Source organism: Anabrus simplex, chromosome 1 (genome assembly GCF_040414725.1).
Source record: "Anabrus simplex isolate iqAnaSimp1 chromosome 1, ASM4041472v1, whole genome shotgun sequence".
In the NCBI taxonomy this organism is placed as follows: Eukaryota; Metazoa; Arthropoda; class Insecta; order Orthoptera; family Tettigoniidae; genus Anabrus; species Anabrus simplex.
This window is the reverse complement of record NC_090265.1, coordinates 1,200,245,878-1,200,269,846: the sequence shown is the minus strand read 5'-3', so window position 1 is coordinate 1,200,269,846 and position 23,969 is coordinate 1,200,245,878. Positions and strand designations below refer to the sequence as shown.

The 23,969-nt window shown below is 37.1% G+C and overlaps 1 protein-coding gene across 1 annotated transcript in view; it reads left to right on the top strand.

The window, feature by feature from the left end:
• LOC136877482 (condensin complex subunit 2) overlaps positions 1–23,969 on the top strand; it is a 204,642-nt gene that overhangs the window by 113,211 nt on the left and 67,462 nt on the right. The window contains exon 8 of the mRNA XM_067151574.2: positions 7,482–7,694. Within this exon, the coding sequence (XP_067007675.1) occupies positions 7,482–7,694 (213 nt within the window). The remainder of the gene's footprint in view (positions 1–7,481; positions 7,695–23,969) is intronic.

Below are 23,969 nucleotides of genomic sequence, written 5' to 3'. Positions count from 1 at the left end.
CGTGGTTTATCGAACTTTCCTATGACGAGGGGAGAAAGTCTGTGATATAGATATTGATTCCCATTATATTGGGAGAAAGTCTCTCACTTCCGTGTGCATTGCAACACAGTGCAATGACCCCCCTCCCTTGTACAATTTCCCGGCTGGTACTTCCCTCCTATAAAACCGTAAGTCCATTTGGTCTCGACATTAAAAAAACTTAATGAAGATAACTTTATAACATTCGCTTTTTCTCTTATCCAATTTTTTAGCACCGTAACGCAAAATATAAACAAGATTCACCCTCAAGTTTTCAACCATTCTAGTCTATTGAAAACTTATGTTGACAACTGCCCCAGCAAATATAGGGTGACTTTTCTTACGAAGAGGACCCACTTCAGTACCAGACCTGTGCCGTTTTTAGAATTTTATATTGACACAAATTTTCTTTTAGACAAGATTTTAAATTTGTTTACAATGATTTTAGCATGTGTTGTATATGCCATGTCCCAACATCATATTTTATAACCACTATTCCGTAATTTTAATATCATAAGAAATCTCAGTTCAATTTTTACAAATTATGAATGTTATTGACCTCTAAACAATGTTTGTTTTAAGATTAAATGAATATGGCTGATGATGCCCAATAAAAGAAGGGCAAAACATGTCCCCATAATATTTAGATTTTCCATGTCTAATTAACCACATAACGTAGTACCAATTGTATTGAATAGGTGGGATAATAAACATACTTCTTTTGTAAACTAAGTGAGATCACTGTTTTCAATATGGAACAAAAATGAGAGTGATAGTTTGTAATACTATAGTTAATGATCGGGTGAATGGGGATGCCGGTCTTGTTTATTTTGGCGGTGGGTAGACCTGGGTACAGTAAAAATTGATCGATAAATTAAAAAAGTTTAATATTCAATCCAATCATTCTCTTCATTCATTCAATATTGTAAAAATGTATCCTGGTATACAAATTTCCAAGGTATACCCTATAATTCAAAACAATTTAAGTAAATATAATGGCCTAAGTATATTAGAAATACAGGATTTCATGTCTATCCTCAAATTATTTACAAAACTACTATTATTTCACTTTTGATAACGTAATGTATTAACAAGAAGGATTGGCTATGGGATCGCCAGCCTCGGATATCTTGGCTAAGATTTACTTGGAACATACCAAAATTGATAATAATAATAACTTTGACAACATCCTTTTCTGGATAAGATACGTAGATGACACCATAGTAATTATGAGTGCGAGCATAACAGATGCTGCTACCACACCCAAACCTTGATCCTCATATAAAATTCACACTTGAATCCAAAATTGACAAACAATTAATATTTTAGACAACTATTATTAGGCACCCAAGCTCCTTAAGATATAAGATTTTCAGAAAACCTACCCAAACGTCATTACAATCTGTCAAGATTCTTCACACCCTCAAATTCACAAACAAGCAGCATACAACAGCATGGTGTACTGAGCCTTCAATGTTCCAATGTCGAAAAGGGACCTCAAATAAGAGTTGAACACTATTCGTAAGATTGCTAAATATAATGGATACAACAGTTTCTTTATTGAAAGCATAATCTATATATATAAAGTAGCTTGTCCTGACTGACTGACTGACTGACTGACTGACTGACTGACTGACTGACTGACTGACTGACTGACTGACTGACTGACTGACTGACTGAGTGACTGACTGACTGACTGACTGACTGACTGATTCATCATCGCCGAGCCAAAACTACTGGACATAAAGAAATGAAATTTTGGGGATATATTCATATTAAGATGTAGGTGCTCGCTAAGAGAGGGTTTTTGGATATTCCGTCGCTAAGGGGGTGAAAAGGGGGGTGAAATTTTAAAATGAGTGTGTCTATATCTCAAACCTCAAAAAGTTTACAGATGTGAAAATTGGTATTTAGAATCTACTTTAAAAATAAGGAAACACGTATTTTTTGTTTTCAGAAAATCCCAATAGGAGGGGTGAAAAAGGGTGAAAAGGGGGTTGAATGCCTTTAATCAGGATACCGGTACCTATATCTCAGAAACTGAAGATATTACAGACCTCAAAATTGGTACTTTTGATCTCTTTCAAAAATAAAGAAACACATATTTATTTTGTTTTTGGAAAATCCAATTAATGCGAGGGTGAAAAGGGGGGTGAATTTTTAAAATGAGTGTGTCTATATCTCAAAACTTTTAAAGTTTAGAGATGTAAAAATTGGTATTTAGAATCTTCATTAATAATAAAGGAACATGTATTTTTTTGTTTTCGGAAAATCCCAATAAGAGGGGAGAAAAGGGGTGAAAAAGGGGTAGAATGCCTTTAAAGAGAATACTTATATCTTAGAAACTGAATATATTACAGACCTGAAAATTGGTACTTGGGATCTCCTTTAAAAATAAAGAAACGCGTATTTTTTGTTTTCGGAAAATCGCAATAGGAGGAGTGAAAAGGGGTGAAAAAGCTGTTGAATCCTTTAATGACGCTACTTATATCTCAGAAACTGAAGATATTACACATCTGAAAATTGGTGTTTGGGATCTCTTTTAAAAATAAAGAAACACGTATTTTTTGTTTCTGGAAAATCCAATTAATGGGGGGTGAAAAGGGGGTGATTTTTAAAATGAGTGTATCTATATCTCAAAACTTTATAGTTTATAGACGTAAAAATTGGTATTTAGAATCTCCTTTAAAAATAAAGAAACACGTATTCTTTTGTTTTCGGAAAATCCCAATAGGAAGGGTGTAAAAGGGTGAGTAATGGGTTGAATGCCTTTAATGAGGCTACTTATATTTCAGAACCTGAAGATATTACAGACCTGAAAATTTGTATTTGGGATCTACTTTAAAAGTAAAGAAACACGTATTTTTTCGTTTTTGGAAAATCCAAATATTGGGGGGTGAAAAGGGGGGGTGAATTTTTAAAATGAGTGTGTCTACATCTTAAAACTTTAAAATTTACAATTAAATTGGTACTTAGATTCTCCTCTAAAAATAAAGGAACACGTATTTTTTTGTTTCCTTAAATCCCAATAGGAGGGGTTTAAAAGGGTGAAAAATGGGTTGAATGCATTTAATAAGGATACATATATCTCAGAAACGAAAGATATTACAGAACTGAAAATTTGTATATGGGATCTCCTTTAAAAATAAAGAAACACGTATTTTTTAGTTTTTGGAAAAGCCAATTAATGGCGGTTAAACAGGAGTGACAAATTGGGGTGAATTTTTTGAAAGACTATATCTACAAAATATCTTGGAAACGTAAAATGTTACAGACGTAAAGAGTGGGTGTAAATCTCCTGTAAATGTAAAGAAATATAGGTGATTTTTTTTTTTGGAAACTCCACTTAAGGGGAACTCAAAAGGGGTGAAATTTTAAAATGAGAATTTTTACAGTATATCTAAAAAAACTTAACATGTTACAGAAGTTAAAAATGGTATTTTTATCTCTATTAAACATAAAGAAACGTGTACTTTTAGTTTTCGAAAATACCACTTGGGTGGAAGAGGGGGGTAAAAGTGACTGAAAATGGTGTTGAATTCTTTTAATTAGGCTACTGATATCTCAAATATGAAGATGTTACAGACGTGAAATTGGATATTTGGAATCTGCTTTAAAAGTAAAGAAACACGTATTCTCGGAAAATCCATTGGGGGGGGGGGGGGGTGAAAGAATTGAAAAATTAATTGACTTCATTGTATAAGAATACATCTAATAAAAACTAAAGTTGTTACAGACGTGATAATTCGTATTTGGATCTCCTTTAAAAACAAAGAAAAACGCGTTTGGGGGGGGGGGGACCATCTTGGAGGGCGGGAGTGTAAAGGAGTTGAATTCCTTTAATGAGGACACATAAATCAAAAACTGAAGAATTTTGAGTCGTGATAATTGGTATTTAGAAGATCCTTTACTATTAAAGAAACAAGTATTTTTTGCGGGAAAATTCACTTGGGGAGGGGGGGAGTAGTGTGAAATGAAGTGCAAAAAGTAAATTATTTTTATGGGGATACTTATATCTCAAAGCTGAAGGTAATAGACGTGAACATTGGTGTTTGGAATCTCCCATAACCATAAAGAAACAAGCCTTCTTTTAATTTTTCGTGTGGGGGGGGGAGGTGGCGGTAAATAAACTTAACGGCGGTGGGGTGTAGAAGGAGGTGAAGCCAATTGATTTTACTGTTATTAATGTACTTATAAGGATCCTCCGTTGCTCAGACGCAAGCGTGCCGGCCTCTCACAGCTGGGTTCCGTGGTTCAAATCCCGTTCGCTCCATGTGTCATTCGTGCTGGACAAAACGGAGGCGGGACAGCTTTTTCTCCGGATACTCCGGTTTTCCCTGTCATCAGCCATTCCAGCAACACATAATAATAATAATAATAATAATAATAATAATAATAATGTTCCGGACCGTCGTCAAATGTGCGGACCGCGCTGGAAACGGCTCCTGGACGGGTAATGACTAAGAATGCAGCCTGGCTGCGGGTTCAGAGCCGCCAAGGCACCCAATATGACACCACGCTGGATCTCCTGAAGGATTTTATCCGTATTAAAAATGATTATAGGAAAAGATGGCACAGATTTACGGACCCAACTGACCGGGAGGAATACCTGAGCCTAACCCGGGAAGTACGAAATCGATTGCTGAAAAGGAAGATTGAAAAATGGGAGGAAACGTGCCGTAAAATAATAGAAAACGAGTCAGATCGGGAATTTTGGTGGATTCCCGCAGAAAACTAGTCAGATCGCGAATTTCGGAGGATTATATATCTAAAACAATAAGCATTCAATTATAAATTTCAGTATAATACCGTAGCGAAGCACGGGTATCTTGCTAGTCAATAAATATAAATATCGCCCCTTAACCACTTTGAAAAAAGATAAACAAAACAACTCCTTGACTCCTTTACAACAACCTTTACATTCAATAAACAAATTTATAAAGTCACCAACATCTTTAAAAAGCATGCTGTAAAAGTAATTTTCAAAACCAATAATAGGAATGCAGAAATCTTTCTTAATGCCACATCCATAAACAAGTTCAATAGTTTTTCAAATTCAGGGGTGCACAGGATTAAATGCAACAGTTGTAGTTTTTCTTACGTTGGATGGACGGGAAGGAGCTTTAATGTAAGTTACCCAGAACGCGTTAATGTCCTGAAATACAATAGCTGTTCGGCCATGGGACAGCATATGCATGACTATAATCACAAATTCACAGGCATAAAACAAGATATGGAAATTCTCAAATTCATGAACAAGGGACCCCTCCTTAACATTACAGAAAATTGCTTCATACATCTAGATCAATATTTGAACCCAAATTATAATCTTAATGTCATTTCTGAAAAGCCAAATATCCTGTTTGACCTTTTAATTCCCATTTTTTAAAATGTCAAACCAAAAAGTCATGATTTTATCTTTCATTCTATTCACAGCACCTTCCCTCAGTAGCCACCTGTTTTCCCACATCCTTTGGCTCCGCCTTAAACCCCTTCCCATCTCCCCCTTCCTTTCCCCGCCCTCTCCTCTCTCCTTGCCCTGCCCTTTCTCTTTCCGCGTCCCTTTTAAATCTCACAATCCAATCTCAACTCCTCCCCGTTAGTGAGGCACATAGTAGGCCATGCACCACGTGCCATAACGAAAGGTAAGTCTCATAAACTTATGCCATTTGATTGTACTCTCTCTCTCCTTTTAGTTCATTAATTTTGACTATAATTTATTTAGGACCGGGTGAGTTGGCCATGCGCGTAGAGGCGCGCGGCTGTGAGCTTGCATCCGGGAGATAGTAGGTTCGAATCCCACTATCGGCAGCCCTGAAGATGGTTTTCCGTGGTTTCCTATTTTCACACCAGGCAAATGCTGGGGCTGTACCTTAATTAAGGCCACGGCCGCTTCCTTCCAACTCCTAGGCCTTTCCTATCCCATCGTCGCCATAAGACCTATCTGTGTCGGTGCGACGTAAAGCCCATAGCAAAAAAAAAAAAAAAAAAAAAAGGACCTAAGGAAACTAAGATAAGCTGTAGGTTCGAAATTCGTGAAAAGAACTCAAAATTTGTTTCGATGAAAATTTGAGTTTTATTTTGCAAACGAAATGAAAAGTGAATAACTGTGGAGGAATACGTAAGAAAATAGTTGTTCGTTTCATAATATCATGTTTCAGAAATAAATTATCTATCACAAATTCCTTTATTTGAGCAAAATATTTCAACAGTTTCCTTCATCAAAAAAAAAAAATTAATTGCATTTTACGATAGTTAGAAATTATGGCAATATTTTTTGTTATTTGTATTATCTTCACTTAGATCAGTCTTTTAGCTTTCTATTGGTATATAATATGGATATATTAGGATTAATATGTGATTACAGACATGATTTTATTTTCATGGTGTATGTTGAGAAAAATAACTGCAGCATTTGACAGAAAAACCTGCAGCAGTTCTAGGGTTAAAACATAAATTCAATTATTATTGGGATCACAATTTAATACGGATCAAAAACTAATAAGTTTATATCGTATGATTCTACAAAATCGCCCTGATCATTTCCGTGAAGAGTGACATTAGGCTAGGTATACTATTTTTATTCTTTTGCGAGGCATCTCTGGGGCCCCTTAGAGGCCTGGGCCATCTGCATTGCAGGCTCTAATGTTACACTCCTGGTGCATAGCTTGACTCTGGCTGGTCACTAGCAGTGGCAAGAGATGGGGCCCACTCGGTGACGTCATTCACAGCTGAATCTAGGCTAACTTGCTCCTCCCAAAGCTGCGCATTAAAATGGCAGATGTCACAGTAAATTGGCACAGAAGAGGAATCTGAATCAGTGGACAAAATTTTGCACAATCTGAGATTTGCAGATGATGACATACTACAGGCTATTGGCACTGAGGAACTCTGGTCCTTAGTCACTGACCACACATCAACATGTTGAGAAGTAGGCCTGACCATAAATTATAAGTGATAAGTAATATATGGGTCCCAGAACAACTGTACACGTTGAAAGCATCCTGCTAGAGCATGTCGTTGAATGCAGAACGCACCTATATTGGTCAACTTATGAACGTTAAGGGGGATCTGAGAACAAGCTGGGGCCAATAACCTTAGATGTTAGGCCCCTTTAAGCAAAAATCATCATCATCAAGAACAAGCTGGGATGGAAAGCAAATGTCAATAATGTCTTTAAATAAATAAAAAAACCTTAGACCTAATGAGAATAGTTTTTGATCATTGTATCTTCCCTATACTAACTTGTGTGTGTGAGACATGGACACTATATGACTAAGAAAAGACTAAGTAAACAGTTGATAGGGAATCTGCACCTGTGCAACGGTCCTAAATGCAGATCAATTATGATTAATTTTTTTTCATTGATTTGTACTTTTATTTTTGTTGTACTGCATGAAATAGTATCCTATTTTTTACAGTATCAGTATATAATTTATTGATTTCTTTTTGTTTCTTTCTAGATGGAATGATGGATGAAGCTGGTTCAGATGTAGATGAGACCATGGGTACAGAGGCTCCCCCTGTAAGCTGTCGAGCACTCCCAGAACCCTCCAGTATTGTCGATATTCGTGAGCACTTGTCTATGAAACCATTGGAGTATTCATATTTTAACATTGACAGACTATCTCTCTGGGCTGGTCCTGGTCACTGGAAAATACGTCCATTTTCGAAAGGTATATTTTACTTGATATGTTTGCAGTATTTTATTGTTATTATTAATATTAACAGGTTAAGATTGGAAGTTTAAAGAAGTAAGATGTGCTTGTGAATTTTTGGGTTCTTAATCATAGTTGATCAAATATTCAACCATACCTGCCAACCCTTCCGATTTACCCAGAAACTTTATGTTTTTTTAACTCCTCTTCCGATTTTCTGATTTATTTTGACTTCTTCCTATTTTTGACCTATTCTTCTATACTTGTGTAATTTATGCAACCTCATTTTCAAGTGTATTTATTTGGCAAGTGTATCGTGTTTCCCGCTGACTACAGCAGCTTGTGCTTTACAGTTGGGAATTCAGGACGGCTACCGACTCTGTTAATTGGGACAAAAGAATGAGTTTGTTATTGGGTGGTTCGCGCACTGTTAAACTCATTTCTGTGCGTAGTTTCATCGGAGTTGTAGGCCACATGTCTTTTCTTGCGGTTCTATTATGCTTTTCTCCTGTGGAAGTTGAATGTTAATAATGTATGAGACATATTGATCTGTTTTGAATGTGGTAGTTTTACGTATTTCAGTGCGTTTGTGTTCATTCTAAGTTCATAATTTTAATGAATTGAACGTATTTCAGAGAGTTGTGTCGGTGACAGTTTCTGGTATTTTCTCTTCACATCATGGCCACAAAACATAATAAATGTTATCTGGAATTGTTCAGTGATAGCTATAAAATGGAATTTCCGCTCATTTTACAGTCTAGTAAAGTAAACTATTATGCATTTTGTTCCGTGTTTGTTACATTTTCTTATAACCATTTTTATGTTTTCTTAATTTAAGATTTTACATTTAATGGGCAATTCGCATTGTAACTAGATGTGCGTGCCTTTTATATCGTAATTTTTCACAGAGACCGTGGCTCAATATCCGTGATGAAATCCAAGAATTAAAAAAATCTTTGTATTTTTTATTTCTAAAAGTTGGCAGTTATGTTCAACTTAATATCATACTGCATGGTGATTGCTGTTAGCGCAGAGACGTGTCCCTAGTCATATGTTGGAAGTGGGACTTCACAGTCAGTTATTGCATTGTTAATACAGTACCCAGTTCCATTGTAAGTAATAGTGCAATATTATGTACTTGGAATACTACAATATGTAACTATATGTTCATAAAATACATAAAACTTGTTCATAAAAAATAATACTATGCAACAACTAAATACTACTGTATATTTCTTGCACTTCTCTGTAGTGAATTATCTGTCATGAATAAGAGTGCATAAATTATGCATGAAGAAACACATCCTACATGCTTTTGAAGATGGTCAGAACTCAAAACCATCATTGGCACTACTGCAGTTCTCAGTACCAGTTTTAGTTTTTAATTGTGTGTGGTACACAAGTTGTAATTTAAATGGATCATAGAAACTCTCCACTTAGTTTCCATTGTTGTTTGTGGTTCAGATTCCTCCGCTTGTTCTCATTAGTGACGGTGTTGACCCATTCAGAAGAATACACGTCGCCAGAAAATTTTCTACTTTTTGACGGCTGGATTTTTTTTGCGGCTATTAACAACTCTTTTTGTTCTTGCTAGTATCGAAACATGCTTCTGAAACTCCAAATTCCATTTTCTCATCTCAGTCTTTCGTATACAGAACTACACAAACTTTAAAACCAGCTGTATAACTGTTGTATTTTCAGCTTTCTCCCTAAGATCACTCATTTTCATCATAGACCACAACTGCAAACATGCTCACAAAACTATTAACAGTCACATGACATTGATAGGGGTTGGCGACTGACCCCAAACAAGATTTTTCATAATATTTTTGTTTTGTACTTGTATGACTTTTATGGTTGTTTTATTGTACACATTGTCACAAAAAATCAGCTTTCGACAGCAGTTCATTGTTGATTTATAGCAATCATTTCTGATAAATACGAACATGGGATTAGTTCTCTTGAAATTATTAACTACTGTAATTCAGACAATTTAAAAATGCAAAAATTATTCATTTTCTTTATTTTTTAAATGTAAAACAGGCCCTTCAAAGTTGAGGTTCAAAACTTACATGAGGGCAAAAATTATGCAAGTAAATATGGTATCATGAATGTGGTTATTTTGCTTACTTTTATACATTTTGGTAGTCACGCGTATTACAGTAATCTCCCTTTTACTAGAATGTGTTGTTCTCAAATTTACAATTTAAATGCCACTTCGTATACGTTTTATTGCAGTATCTTTCTGACTGGTACATAGGCTTTAGAAACACCCACATGTTTTGCCAGGTTGTCTTTTGAGGCAATGCTGCCCAAGTACGGTAGAAGTCTGTTATAGTGAGAATTCATAACAGCAAAAGGTTTAAGTAAATTCTTTCTTGAATAAAATTACTGTGTCCACCTATTCACCTATAATTGTTTTGAATAGGTGGACACAGTAATTTATTCAAGAAAGAATTTATTGTATCTTCAATACGGAACAAAATGAGATTAGTTACTTGTAGCAAAAGGTTTACTCGCTATAGCGGATTATTGTTGTATCCAGTTCTTTGTAAAGGTCGGAAAATGATTCACACAAAAAAAAGCTTTAAAATTGGTATAAAACGGTAATCAGTTTGTTCAAAACTTGTTTCATGGACTTGCTCTGTTCTTTTCTAATTGTGATACTGTGTGAAAATTGTTCTGATAGACTGCAAATCTGTATGTGGAAGGCCTGGTAATTGCATATCAGAGCAAAAGAATAGTTGATTGTAGAAAACTGAACACTTGAAGGAAGACTAGTACCTCGTGGGTCCATCTTTACATTGCATACAAGATATGATATGAATTAGTATGGAGACATAACTAGATTTGTTTGGTATCTTGCAACATATCATATGATATTTGCTGCAGTTGGTCATCTACAGTAGATTGTGTAAACTCCTAGACTGGTGAAGTTCCCATTTTCACACCAGGCAAATGCTGGGGCTGTACCTTAACTAAGGCCACGGCCGCTTCCTTCCAACTCCTAGGCCTTTCCTATCCCATCGTCGCCATAAGACCTATCTGTGTCGGTGCGACGTAAAGCCCCTAGCAAAAAAAAAGACTGGTGAAGTTGGTACCCCCCGTGGTCCCAGACATGTTTGATAGGCAATAAATTTGATGATCATTGTAATGTTATGGACTCACCATCTATCTGCCAACAGCTGTGGTACATCACCGCATCATCTTTCATCATTATTGGCAACTACTATGAATTGCATTCCTCGCTGGCAGCATCTGAACTGAACTGTGGACTCTGTACGCCACCTTCCGACTGCTAACTTCTCTCCATTAGCCTTGAATGTTCTTGTATGTTCAATCTGCGGGTTATTGATTCGCTAGACACTTCTTCCCTCTCTCCAAGCTTGCCTATATAAACTCACCTATTCCAGCTTATAACTGAGATGCGTTTCAACTGTTAGAGAGAGATGAGCAGTGCCATAGTGTAATTCTCCTCACAAATTCTGGACCTTATACTACACCAGCATGAGGACTGTACCTTCAACCACGAGGTATGCTGTTTATAAAAACTGAATTCTTGATAATTCACTTCTTCCTCTTCTTCTTCTTCTTCTTCTTCTTCCAGTTGTTTCATTCTCCCTGTGGGGAGTGGGCCACCACTTCAACAAAGGGACTCTTTGGCCTGGGAATTTGGTTGGATTTATTTGAATTAATTTTAGATTATGTTTATGTCCTTGGGCACATGTTTTGTCAATTTATAATGGTCTCTACAAAATTTGTGGGCTTATAAGAACCTGTTTACCTAGTCGATATGGCTTTCACCTCCTTATTTTACCCTCAGAGACTTGTTTTACAAATAGAAAAGTTTTATCCTCCTTTTCAGTACAAAAATGTCCACCTGTGTTAGATGGGACAATGTCTAATACATGTTTCAGCTTATCTAAAAGCCATCCTCAGTAGCAAGCTTAAAATGTTACATATATACACTAACAAATAATACACTGAGGAAATTGTATGGAATTAAAAGAACAATGATCGTGATTAACATTTAAAAACACGTGTTGATGTTGAGGTAAAGAATCCTCTCATCTAAACTCCTCTGGTTAAAGTAAAAACTTTTCTAGTCCTTTTTAAAATGGAAAATCTGTCTTCCAAGGTGCCGATATTCTGTTAATGGAGCAGCTGGATTCAGTTGGTCGTGTGATATCTGAGGGTTTCACAATTTTGCTGCTCAAAGTAGTGAAACCGTCAATTCCTTCTTCCCTTTGATTATCCTAAGGATATGCACATTCACTTTGCTTCCACTGTACTGCGCTAACTCTGCTCAAATTGGATTACACCATGACTCTTCTTCGTGACACAGTCCATTACAAGATGCTATGAATTGTGACATGGTAGTTAACCAATCTAGACTCTCTTGTAGCTAAGCACACCATTACAAAATGCTACATTGGACAGACTATGGAAATGTACCGGTGTTGCAGATGCATTCTGGAAAATGCCTCTTGGAAGCCCGTCCATGAAGGGTAACACATGTAGGTGCAGGATGTCCTGTGCATGTTGCTGTACTGTCAAGTGTCCCTTGTATCACTATTAGGGGTGACCATGTGTCATATGCAATGATCCACAGTGCATGGAGAGAACTTGAATTCATCTCTAAAGACAACCTTCTGTCCATAGCAGTTGAGATTTATCATTCATGACACTACAGTAGAAGTCCGCTATAGCGAGTACCGCTTATAACGAGAATCCCGTTAAACCGACAATAATTTTATGTCCCTTCAAAATCCCTATATTAAACTGTGTATTATCCTTCGGTTACAGCGAGAGCCGTATCACTGACGCATCCGTTATTACGAGCGATTAAGCGTGCACTATTTTTCCGTTATCGATATTTATGCACCCCAGCGATTATCAGGCATGCAATCGATTATCTTCGTATCGTTTCCTTACTATGTCCACTAGTGAGTTCTCTCATCAACATTCGAAGGCGATGTCAGAGTCTATTAGTAATAACCGTCGACTACTGTTCCGTAAAGAAAATTCGAAATGGAAGAGAACATATTTTAGTAATAAATGCGTAAATAACATGTCCGATAACAGTTCTTAACTCATTAAAAATAAAGGCTGACTAAACAATTGCTTAATTTTAATGCTAAATACTGCAATTAAGTAAAATGGGATACACCTCGAGATATGGCAGAGTGCATAATTGATTTCACAGGTTAGTTTATATTTTCTCGCGTCTGGTTAAATTACGGAAAGGTTATTATCATGTAAATTTATAGCGAGAAGGTTTTATCGTTTTTCTAGTGGCGCTTGAAGTATGTTTTCATCATATAAATAGTACGGTTAAGTTAGGATAGGTGACGCTGTTTGAATAAGGAAACCGAAAAGTTTGCCACGAAATGCGATCGATCATCTTTGGTATGGTATAGTTTTCTCACTATGTGCATTTGCAAGCTCTCTCGTCAACATTCGAAGGCGATGTTGGAGTCGATCAGTATTACCCAACGACTGCTATTCTCTAAAGAAAATTCGAATGAAAGAGAATAACAAGTTTTCGTAATAAATGCGTAAATAACGTGGTTGATAGCAGTTGTTAACTCGTTGAAAATAACGGCTGAAGTAAACGATCTCTTAATTTTAATGTTATATACTGAAATTAAGTAAGAATGTGATACACCTCAAGATATCACTGATTTCAGAGGATAGTTCATATTTTCTCGCGTCTAGTTGAATTTCGGAAAGGCTATTCACATGTAAGTTTTTGGCGATGATAACTCATTTCTCTACATGAGTATCAAATATGTTTTCATGACACATATACGGTTAGCTTAGGTCACTGGAGTACCGTAATACCGTATTTCTCCTAATTCAAGACAACGCTGTTTTTTTTTTTTCTTTTTCCTCAGAATCTTATGCGTAAAATCAAGGGTCGTCTTGAATTCGTGGCCTAACAGTAATGAATACCACTGGCAACTCTCGCGGTAACCACGTTGCTTCTTTTCACCCCCGCATGCACACACAAAATTTGTTGACAGTAAGCAACTGCCTCTTTATTATACCTCACTAGCCGTGACAACCGGTTTTAAAGTGCCTGTGTGTACCGTCACTGGATCTCGGGAAATAATGACGAGAGAAATGCGATTCTATTAGCCTCTACAAAAAAGTTTCTCAAATCTCCAGAATGGCATCAAAATATGCGAGCCTTCGAATTCTTAGAAAGGCCACGGCTACTCAATGGCAGAGTAAAGTTTCTCAAATCTCCAGAATGGCATCAAAATATGCGAGCCTTCGAATTCTTAGAAAGGCCACGGCTACTCAATGGCAGAGTTATAACGCGTCTACTGTACCTGACTCTTAGTAAAATGTTTTATAGACAGTAAGAATATTTTCGTGATGGATAATCGTAAAGATACGTGGAACAGATATTGCCGGCAAATTGTCAATGGGTTCTTGTCGATATTATGCCCATTTTAAGTTACCGGTAATGGTTAATAAAAACTCGGAAATGTAGAATAATTATGCAGCCGCAAGAAAATATGGCGTAGGCCTAAGTCAATATTTGGCGTCAGCGCGAAGACAAAGATACAAAAAATGCATTCAGTGGTCCGCAGCAAGGACACTTTAAAGAAGTCGAAATTGAGAGGTATGTGCACGAAAAACGCAAGGGCGGAAAGGCCATAGCGTGGCGCAGTAAACTCGTTCGTTGACCTTCAACGTCCGCGATTATGCCTAGCTATCCGCTGAAGTTGGCCGAACCCGGCAAGCGAGACGTGCGTGTAGCTGTAGCCAGTTATATCTGACGCTGAGTAAAAGTACTGTAAAAGTTTTTATAGACAGCAAGAATATTTTCCTGACGGATCGCCGTATTGTAGAGACGCATGGAATAGGTGTTGCCGGCAAATTTTCAACGGGTTCTCTTCGGTATTATGATGCCAATTTTAAGTTAATGGTCATTAAACCCGCGGAAATAAAGAATAATTGTGCAGCCGCAAAAAAATGCAGCATAACGAAAGCCAATGTTCGGCGTCTAAAAAATTGTATAAAAATGCGTACTGTACAACAGAGGCATTCATATGATTTTACAACGCACTTTTTGAGCCTGATTAAAATTTTTTGAAGGAAAAAGGCGTTCGTCTTGGATTCGGAGAAATACGAAACTGTAATTTTTTCAGAATGAAATTAAGCATACACTTTCACGTAGTATCAGATTTTGAAAAATAACAAACAAGTAAGTCATAGTATGGATATCATCCGCGGAAAAGCAAGTTTTGAACAAACTGATTGCAGTTTCATACCGATTTTAATGTGTATGAGGGATTTTCCGACTTTTATACAAAAATCGGATATAACGACAATCCGTTATAGCGAGTAAATTTTCCGCTGTTGTGAATTCTCGCTATAACGGACTTCTACTGTACTTTAAATGGAGACAGAGGAGTGGGGGTGGGGTTCTGTCAGTGGCAGGGAATGTAATGGGCTCTGTTATATTAAATTCCCTTCAGCCTAGTCCCTGGAAATGGTTCTGGGAGACACGGGTCTGTAATGATGGTGTTACAGGGGCCTGGGTGGCGAACACCATTAAAGGTGGATATACTCGTGCTTGTCATTAATTACATCTAATTTAGCACCAGTCTATTCTATATTAATTTTTCACCAATTGCTTTTAATTTTATACCAGTGTTCAACAAATTATTTATAGATCTTCAAGCCAGTATTATATATTTATTGAAGTATACCAACGGATCATAAGAATTTTCAAGTGTTGTGTTACATCCTCAAGACAGTGACTTATTTGAGTGTATATTGAATATTAGATCTGAACTATTTTCAAGTATTATGCTATCTAATTTTATTATATGTATGGCCAGTTAGCTTCTTAAATGTTTTAAGACCTGATAATTGCTTAATATCAATAGGCCGAAAGTAGTAGCATTATTAAAATAAACTGAAGTTCGCTGTAGCGACTACAGCTTATAACAAGAACCCCGTTATACCAACAATATTTTTATGTCCCACCAAATTCCTATATTAAACTGTGTATTATCCTTCAGTTACAGCGAGAGCCCTATCACTGATGCATCCATTATTACGAGCGAAAAAGCGTGCGCGATTTTTTCCGTTATCGATATTTATGCACCCCAGCGATTATCATGCATGCAATTGATTATCTTCGTTCGTTTCCTCGCTATGTCGACTAGCGAGTTCTCTCATCAACATTCGAAGGCGATGTTGGAGTCTATTAGTAATACCCGTCGGCTGCTGTTTCATAAAGAAAGTTCGAAATGGAAGAGAACGTATTTTCGTGATAAATGCGTAAATAACATGTCCAGTAACATTTCTTAACTCATTAAAAATAAAGGCTAACTAAACGATTGCTTAATTGTAATGCTAAATACTGCAATTAAGTAAAAATGGGTTACATCTCGAGATATGGCAGAGTGCATAATTGATTTCACAAGTTAGTTTTTATTTTCTCGCGTCTGGTTAAATTATGGAAAGGTTATTATCGTGTAAATTAATAGCGAGAAGTTTTTTAATTTCTCTAGTGGCGCTTGAAGTATGTTTTCTTATATGTACAATACGATTAAGTTAGGATAGGTGACGCTGCTTGAATAAGGAAAGCGAAGCGTTTGCCACAAAATGCGATCGATCATCTTTCGTACGGTATAATTTTCTCACTATGTGAATTTGCAAGCTCTCTCGTCGACATTCGAAGGCGATGTTAGAGTCGATTAGTAATACCCAACAATTGCTATTCTCTAAAGAAAATTCAAAGGAAAGAGAATAATTAGTTTTCATAATAAATGTGTAAATAACGTGGCCGATAGCAGTTGTTAACTCGTTAAAAATAATGGCTGAAGTAAACGATCTCTTAATTTTAATGCTATGTACTGAAATTAAGTAAGAATATGATGCACCTCAAGATACGGCAGAGTACATCACTTCAGAGGATAGTTCACATTTTCTCGCGCCTAGTTAAATTTTGGAAAGGCTATTCACATGTAAATTTTAGCGAAGATAACTCATTTCTCTACATGCATATCAAATATGTTTTCATGACACATATACGATTAGGTTAGGTGACGCCATTTGAAGAAGAAAACTCTGGAGTGATACCGTATTTCTCCGAATCCAAGACAATCTTTTTTTTCTCAGAATCTCATGAGAAATATCAAGGGTCGTGTTACATTCGCGGCCTAACAGCAATGCATACCAATGGCAACTCTCGCGATAACCATGCTGCTTCTTTTCACCCCCGTACGCACACAAAAAATTTGTTGGCAATAAGCGACCGCCTCTTTATTATGCATCGCTAGCCATGACAGTCGGTTGTACAGTGCCTGTGTGTAACGTCACTGGATCTCGGGAAATAGTGAAATAGTGAAGCCTCTACAGAAACGTTTCTCAAATGTGCAGAATGGCATCAAAACATGCGAGCCTTCGAATCCTTAGAAAGTCCACGGCTGCTCAGTGGCAGAGTTATAACGAGTCTACTGCACCTAACTCTTAGTAAATTTAAGTTTTATAGACAGTATGAATATTTTCATGATGGATAGTCGTAAAGCTTCGTGGAACAGGTATTGCCGGGAAATTGTCAACGGATTCTCATCGATATTATGCCAATTTTAAGTTACCGGTAACGGAAATGTAGAATAATTGTGCAGCCGCAAGAAAATATGGCGTAGGCCTAAATCAATATTTGGCATCAGCGTAAAGACAAATATACAAAAAATGCATTCTGTGGTCCGCAACAAGGACGCTTTAAAGGAGTCGAAATTCTGAGGTATGTGCACGAAAAATGCAAGGGCGGAAGGGCCATACCGTGGCGCAGTTAACTCGTTCATTGACCTTCAACGTCCACAATTAGGCCTAGCTATCTGCTGAAGTTGGCCGAACCCGGCAAGCGAGACGTGCGCGTAGCGGTAGCCAGTTATATCTGACGCTGACTAAAAGTACTGTAACATTTTTATAGAGAGCAAGAATATTTTGCTGACGGATCGCCGTATTGTAGAGACACATGGAATAGGTATTGTCGGCAAATTTTCAACGGGTTCTCTTCGGTATTATGATGTCAATTTTAAGTTAATGGTCATTAAACCCACGGAAATAAAGAATAATTGTGCAGACGCAAAAAAATGCGGCATAACGAAAGCCAATGTTCGGCATCTAAAAATTGTATAAAAATGCGTACTGTACAACAAAGACATTCATATGATTTTACAACGCAATTTTTGAGCCTGATTAAAAATATTTGGAGGAAAAAGTGGGGTTCGTCTTGGATTCGGCGAAATACGAAACTCTTTTTTTTTTTTTTTTTTTTTTTTTCAGAATGAAATTAAACATACACTTTCACGTTGTATAGGATTTCGAAAAATAAGAATCAAGTAAGTCGTAGTGTGGATATCATCCACGAAAACGCACGTTTTGAACAAATTGATTGCCGTTTCATACCGATTTTAATGTGTATGGGGGGTTTTCCGACTTTTATACAAAAATCAGATATAACGACAATCCGCCATAGCGAGTAAATTTTCCGCTCTTGTGAATTCTCGCTATAATGGATTTCTACTGTACTAATTTTATGTTGTATTGATTAGGTGGATTACCTCATTTATCTACGGTAATTATATTGTCATCAATGCAGAACATGAAAATTATAAACTTTGAAGTTGAATTAAAAACGAGGAAGTACTTAATGAGGGCTTAAGGAGGAAAAGCCAGGGCACACTTGAAAGAGAACGATTGTGATGTACAGATGTTTCACAATTCTGTAAGAAAGTTTTATATGACATCTTGCATTTACATTATCAGGAGATTTCCCTTAGTGATGAATTTCTTCAGGATGACGAAGTTGTAGACATCTCTCTTAGAATGAAGATGCCCTAATTATCTCCTTAATATTTTGTTCGATGATTCCCAAGTTTGGTCATTTAAAGTGAACATAACAAACCTGAAGAGGTTGTACCAGTGTGATACTTTCCCTGAATACATCTTACGTGGACCTAAAGTTGATGTAAATTGGGGCAACATTGTAGAGCTTAAAAATTAAAGTGTACAAATGAAGTATAAAACCTTAAGTAATGTCTGACAGTGCCTGACAGGAACTTCATCTAGATTTGTGTATGCTACATACAGTATATAATCTATTCAGTAGGCATCCCTTTGGATTAGTTGGTTGATTTGTGAGTGTATTTGACATATCAGATAGTGTTATCCATTGTTTCTGTGCCAGGTTTCTTTGTGGTTTTTCTATTAAAATGCAGTGACGGTGAATTGACATTGATGACATCCATCTTGCTCATAGATATTATTTTGCGTTGATTCTGTATCTTTGTTTTATGGACCTGTTTCCAAGGAGTAATGATAAACACATTAGCACCTAGCAGTACTCGATTAGACTAGTAGTCTGCAGTGAGGTTATCAACGGTCTTCTGTATAAATGATCTATTTGTACATGATTGTAAATATTCTACATTTTGATTAGATTAGATTCATCTGTTATTGACCTTGATATATTTAGTGATTGGTTTAGTCCAATTTATTGTCATTTATTTATCTTCGTCCTTTAGTATGTCTGAGATTTGCATTATGGTGAAGTTTTTAGCTGATAATCCTGCCACTATAAATAAAAAGCAAATTTCTGATGATGACCTATCCTATTGGGAATCTTTCTCAAGAAATCCCGATTCATATGGCTTTGGAAAAACCACTGAAGACAGCACTGCATTTCTTGCTAAATTTAAGACTACCTCTGCAGACCTAAACATTGAGTTGCAAAATATTATGAAGCTCGTGCAAAGAATAAAGAAAACGCCTCAGAGGCACACTACAAAAACATTACCAACCCTATTTGATCATCCAGGAAGGTCCGTCTTATAGAGGAAAGAAAAATATGCGTATGAAGTAGTACAGTTCCAGTACTAGTCAATGAAAAAAGGCTGTTAAGTCAACTTTGCTTGAATATAAGGCTGTCTGCAAAGCTAGTCCTGGGGTTAATCTTGAGATCTTTAGTAATCAGTTTTCAAATTAAAATAATCGCTTACATGATAATTATTCTTCCCAGGTAACAGAGAGTGAAATGTTTCAATACTAGTCAGTGAAGAAAGGCTGTTAAGTCAACTTTGCTTGAATATAAGGCTGTCTGCAAAGCTAGTCCTGGGGTTAATCTTGAGATCTTTAGTTGTCAATTTTCAAATGAAAATAATACATGATAATTATTCTACCCAGGTAACAGAGAGTGAAATGTTTTCTTTGAGTAAGGATTATAATCTCGTTATTATGTGCGATGAAGTGAACTGAGGAATTAAAGCAATCAAAATATATACATCCCTAGGTGCTGATAGATTTCTAGTGTGAGCTGTTCGAAACCAGAAAATGAAAGGCTTATTAGCTAATATCTTTACAGTTATCTCTCAAGTAGGATATATTCCATTATGCCTTAAACATGCAAGAATGATTCTAATTCACAAACAAGGGAATGAAAATGACCCGTCGAATTTTAGGCCAATTTCAGTGTGCTCAATAATTCATAGAATACTAGAATTGTCGATTCAAAGCTACGTCTTTATACTAACTTTGATATAAATCAAAGATGATTTACTTCTTGTCCTGGTACTTATATACAAACATATCAATTCTTGAAAACATTCTGACAAACCTAAAAATGCTAATGCAGCTGTAACTGTATTTTTGGGTATCAGTCAAGCATTTGACAATATTTGAGAACGTAGGTAGGACACATAGACATTCAGGAAACCTTGGAAATATGGTCTCAGAAATTTGAAAATATGAAGGGTATACGTACTATATTGTTTTACACTTTATTTTTTTTTCTACCCAAATGAAGTACATTACACATCAGTTGTTATGTCCACCTTCTCAACATAATCTCCTTGTAACTGTATGCACTTTTTCCATCGATGTGTTAGTCTCTCCAGACTTTCCTGAAACCATTCTGTTCGAGTGCTGTGTACCCATGCCTTGACAGCTGTGTCAAGTGCTGCAAAATCCGCAAAATGGCGACCACGCAGAGGTTTCTTGATGGTCCTGAACAGGTGATAATCACTTAGTGCCAAGTCAGGAGAGTATGGAGGGTATGGCAGCACCGTGAATCCCATTTGATCATTGGCAGCGGTGGTCTCTTGGCTAGTGTGAGTCCGGGCATTGTCATGTTGCAGAAGCACACCTTTAGCCTATTTTCTTGGTCGCTTAATTTGAATGGCATGACGTAAGTGCTTAAGGGTTGCCACATATGCTGCACTGTTAATTGTGGCCCCAAATTCCAGCCAGTCAATGAGGATGATGCCCTTTGTGTCTCAGAACATTGTTGCCATTCGCTTGCCAACTGATGGCACTGTTCGACATTTCTTTGGCGGTGGACTGCCCCTATGCTTCTGTTGCATCGATTGTTTTTCATTTGTGGCTCATGGTATTGAAGTCATGTCCCATCACCAGTCAGAAGCCTAGCCATGAAGTCGGCTGGATCTTGATCATGGCGTTACAAAAGTTCTCTGCACACGTCCACACGCCTCTGCTCTTTGTCTGCAGACAAAATTCTAGGCGCCCGCGCAGATGACCTTCCCCAACTGTAAGTGGCAGTGCACGATCCACTACAGGGTTTTCCAGCTAATTCCCATGGCTGCCTCCATTTCCATAAATGTGATGTCACATTCCTTCCAGAACTGGTTTCCTTGTCCACCAATGTGCGCACTGTTTTCCAACCTTCCATCCAGTTGTAAACTGTTTTCCGTGACGGCGCATGTTCTCCACAGACTGCCACCAAGCGTCGATGAATTTCTGCAGTGGTCACGCCTTCTTTCCATAGGAACCAAATCGTATAGCGCTGTTCCTGGCGGTTGCTTTCCATGTTGTCTGTTCCTATGCTGACAGTGTTGTTATGAAATGGCTATGACGAGTGCATTCATTGGCCCCTGTGCGTGTGCTGCTACCAAACGTTGGAATAAGACACTAGTTACACGTCACCAGCTTCAAAAGTGAAATGTGAACCGTACCTGGACATACAAAAAATAAAGTGTAAAACAATATAGTAAGCCCCTCGTACATCTGATGGATAACACAACGGTAATTGAATCCAATGGACAGAGAACAGTGCCAGTTTCATTTAAGAGGTGTAATGCAGACTGCAAAACTGTCGCCTGCACTTTATAACTTATTCATAGATTTTATATTATAGGAGCTATCCCAAAACAATATTGCTCAGAGATATGGCTATGAATTGGTGAAAGATCTTCCAAAAATCACAGTACTTGGTTTTGCAGATGACACAGTAATCATAGCAAACAACAACGATGATGCTACAACCGTTTGAAGTATGGCAATTCATCGTTTCCAAGAAATTGGTTTAACCTTGTACATCAATAAATCAGTTGCTATAAACATTAATGGAAAACTTAATAACAGTCCATTATACATCAGCCCAGAGAGTGAGATACACACTTTAAAGTTGAATGGGAAAATTTGCTATCTAGGGATTGATTTTTCAGATGAATTGATTTTTAGATGTGGGTAAGGTGGCTAATGAACTCAAACATTTCATCTGTTCTCGGGTAGCCCTCTTTTGTAATCTGAGGAAAATTTTATAGTAGTTGCCATCTGTTCTATATATAATTTTCAAAATTTTAATAAGCTTAAAATTCCAAAGTCATTTCTTGTAACCTGGGACAGAATGATAAAACATACCTGTAAAGAAATAGTACAGCTACCTATTGATACACCAGATACAATGTTGTATTCACCTAAGAAGTTTGAAGGACTAGCGATGCAAGTTGCAATGGGAATCTTACATGCAGCAGTATAATTCTTGTAACATACTACTGAGATCTAACAATAAATACATAGGTACTATAAAAATAAAAGAATTTAAAAAAAATGTTTATCACAGTTGTGTATCAACGATGTCACAAATGTCAGCACCTCCAAAGACATTAAAACAATCTGTAGGTCTGAGGATTACAAAGAATGGTGCCAATTGCAAACCCATGGAAAAGGTGTGACTTATTATCAGAAATGCCCCCCTGCAAACAGAAGACTGGAGATTAGGGATGGTTTAAGTAGTTCAGAATGCATGATGCGTTAAAATTACAGATAAATGTAGCTCCAGTGCGGGCTCTCCATGGCAGAAGTAAGATGTCAACCACTGCAGAAACTGCGAGATTGAAACTAGTACATGTCCTTAGCTCCTGCTCACATAGAGAACGGGGTAAGATATACATGGCATCATCACATAAGAACAAGAATAACAACTTCTTGGGCAGAAAACAATTTGGAAGTTCACGAAGAAGTCCACCGTGCAGCTCAGAATGGTAGTAAATGAAATGGCGTATGGCTTTTAGTGCCGGGAGTGTCCGAAGACGTGTTCGGCTCGCCAGGTGCAGGTCTTTTCATTTGACGCCCATCATGCCAGCCCTCGTGCCAGCGAAATTAACCAATGATGGTTAAAATTCCCGATCCTACCGGGAATCGAACCCGGGACTCATGTGGCCAAAGGCCAGCACACTAATCATTTAGCCATGGAGCCGAACTAGAATGGTAGTACATGAAGAGTAGACATAATTGCCATCAAGTACAACAATTGCCAAGTACAAAGAGTTAGCTTCATCATTGATCCCATAGTGCACTTTGAAACAGGAATAGACCAGCCAATAGTAGTTAACCAAGAAATAAAAGAAATATATGAACCTACTGCAGACTTCTTCAGAACCATGTACAATTTAAAGAGTGTCACAGTCATTGGACTGCTAGTCCAATCTTCTTAATCTTTCTAAATTTATAATAATATGTTTACAGATTTATATACTGTAGTAAAGCACTTTGTATGGTATAATGTGGGAAGTATGAACAAATAAATTGCACTATTAAGTATACCTCCCAGTAACTCTCCCAAAGGAAGAGTTCTCAGTATTGTTAGGAAAAACGAGAATTCAGGTGTATATTAAGCACATCTACACTGGAATTGCTTATCGTTCAGAAGACAAAAATGTCATTGAAGGAAAAAATATGCTTCAAGAAAACCTATACTGATAAGCAGTTGGTAGGTGCAAAACAGATCGCAAAGAATTGTTCTCACAGAATTAGCAGGTAATGTGCAAATTTTATAATATGACATACTTTAGAATAGATTGCTATCAGGAAGGGTAAAGGGGATGTCATTATTGAGAGGGGAGGAGCATGCTTTAGATTTGACTCCAAACCTTTTTTTTTTTACCAAACTCGATAGCTGCAGTCGCTTAAGTGCGGCCAGAATTCGGGAGATAGTGGGTTCGAACCCCACTGTTGGCAGCC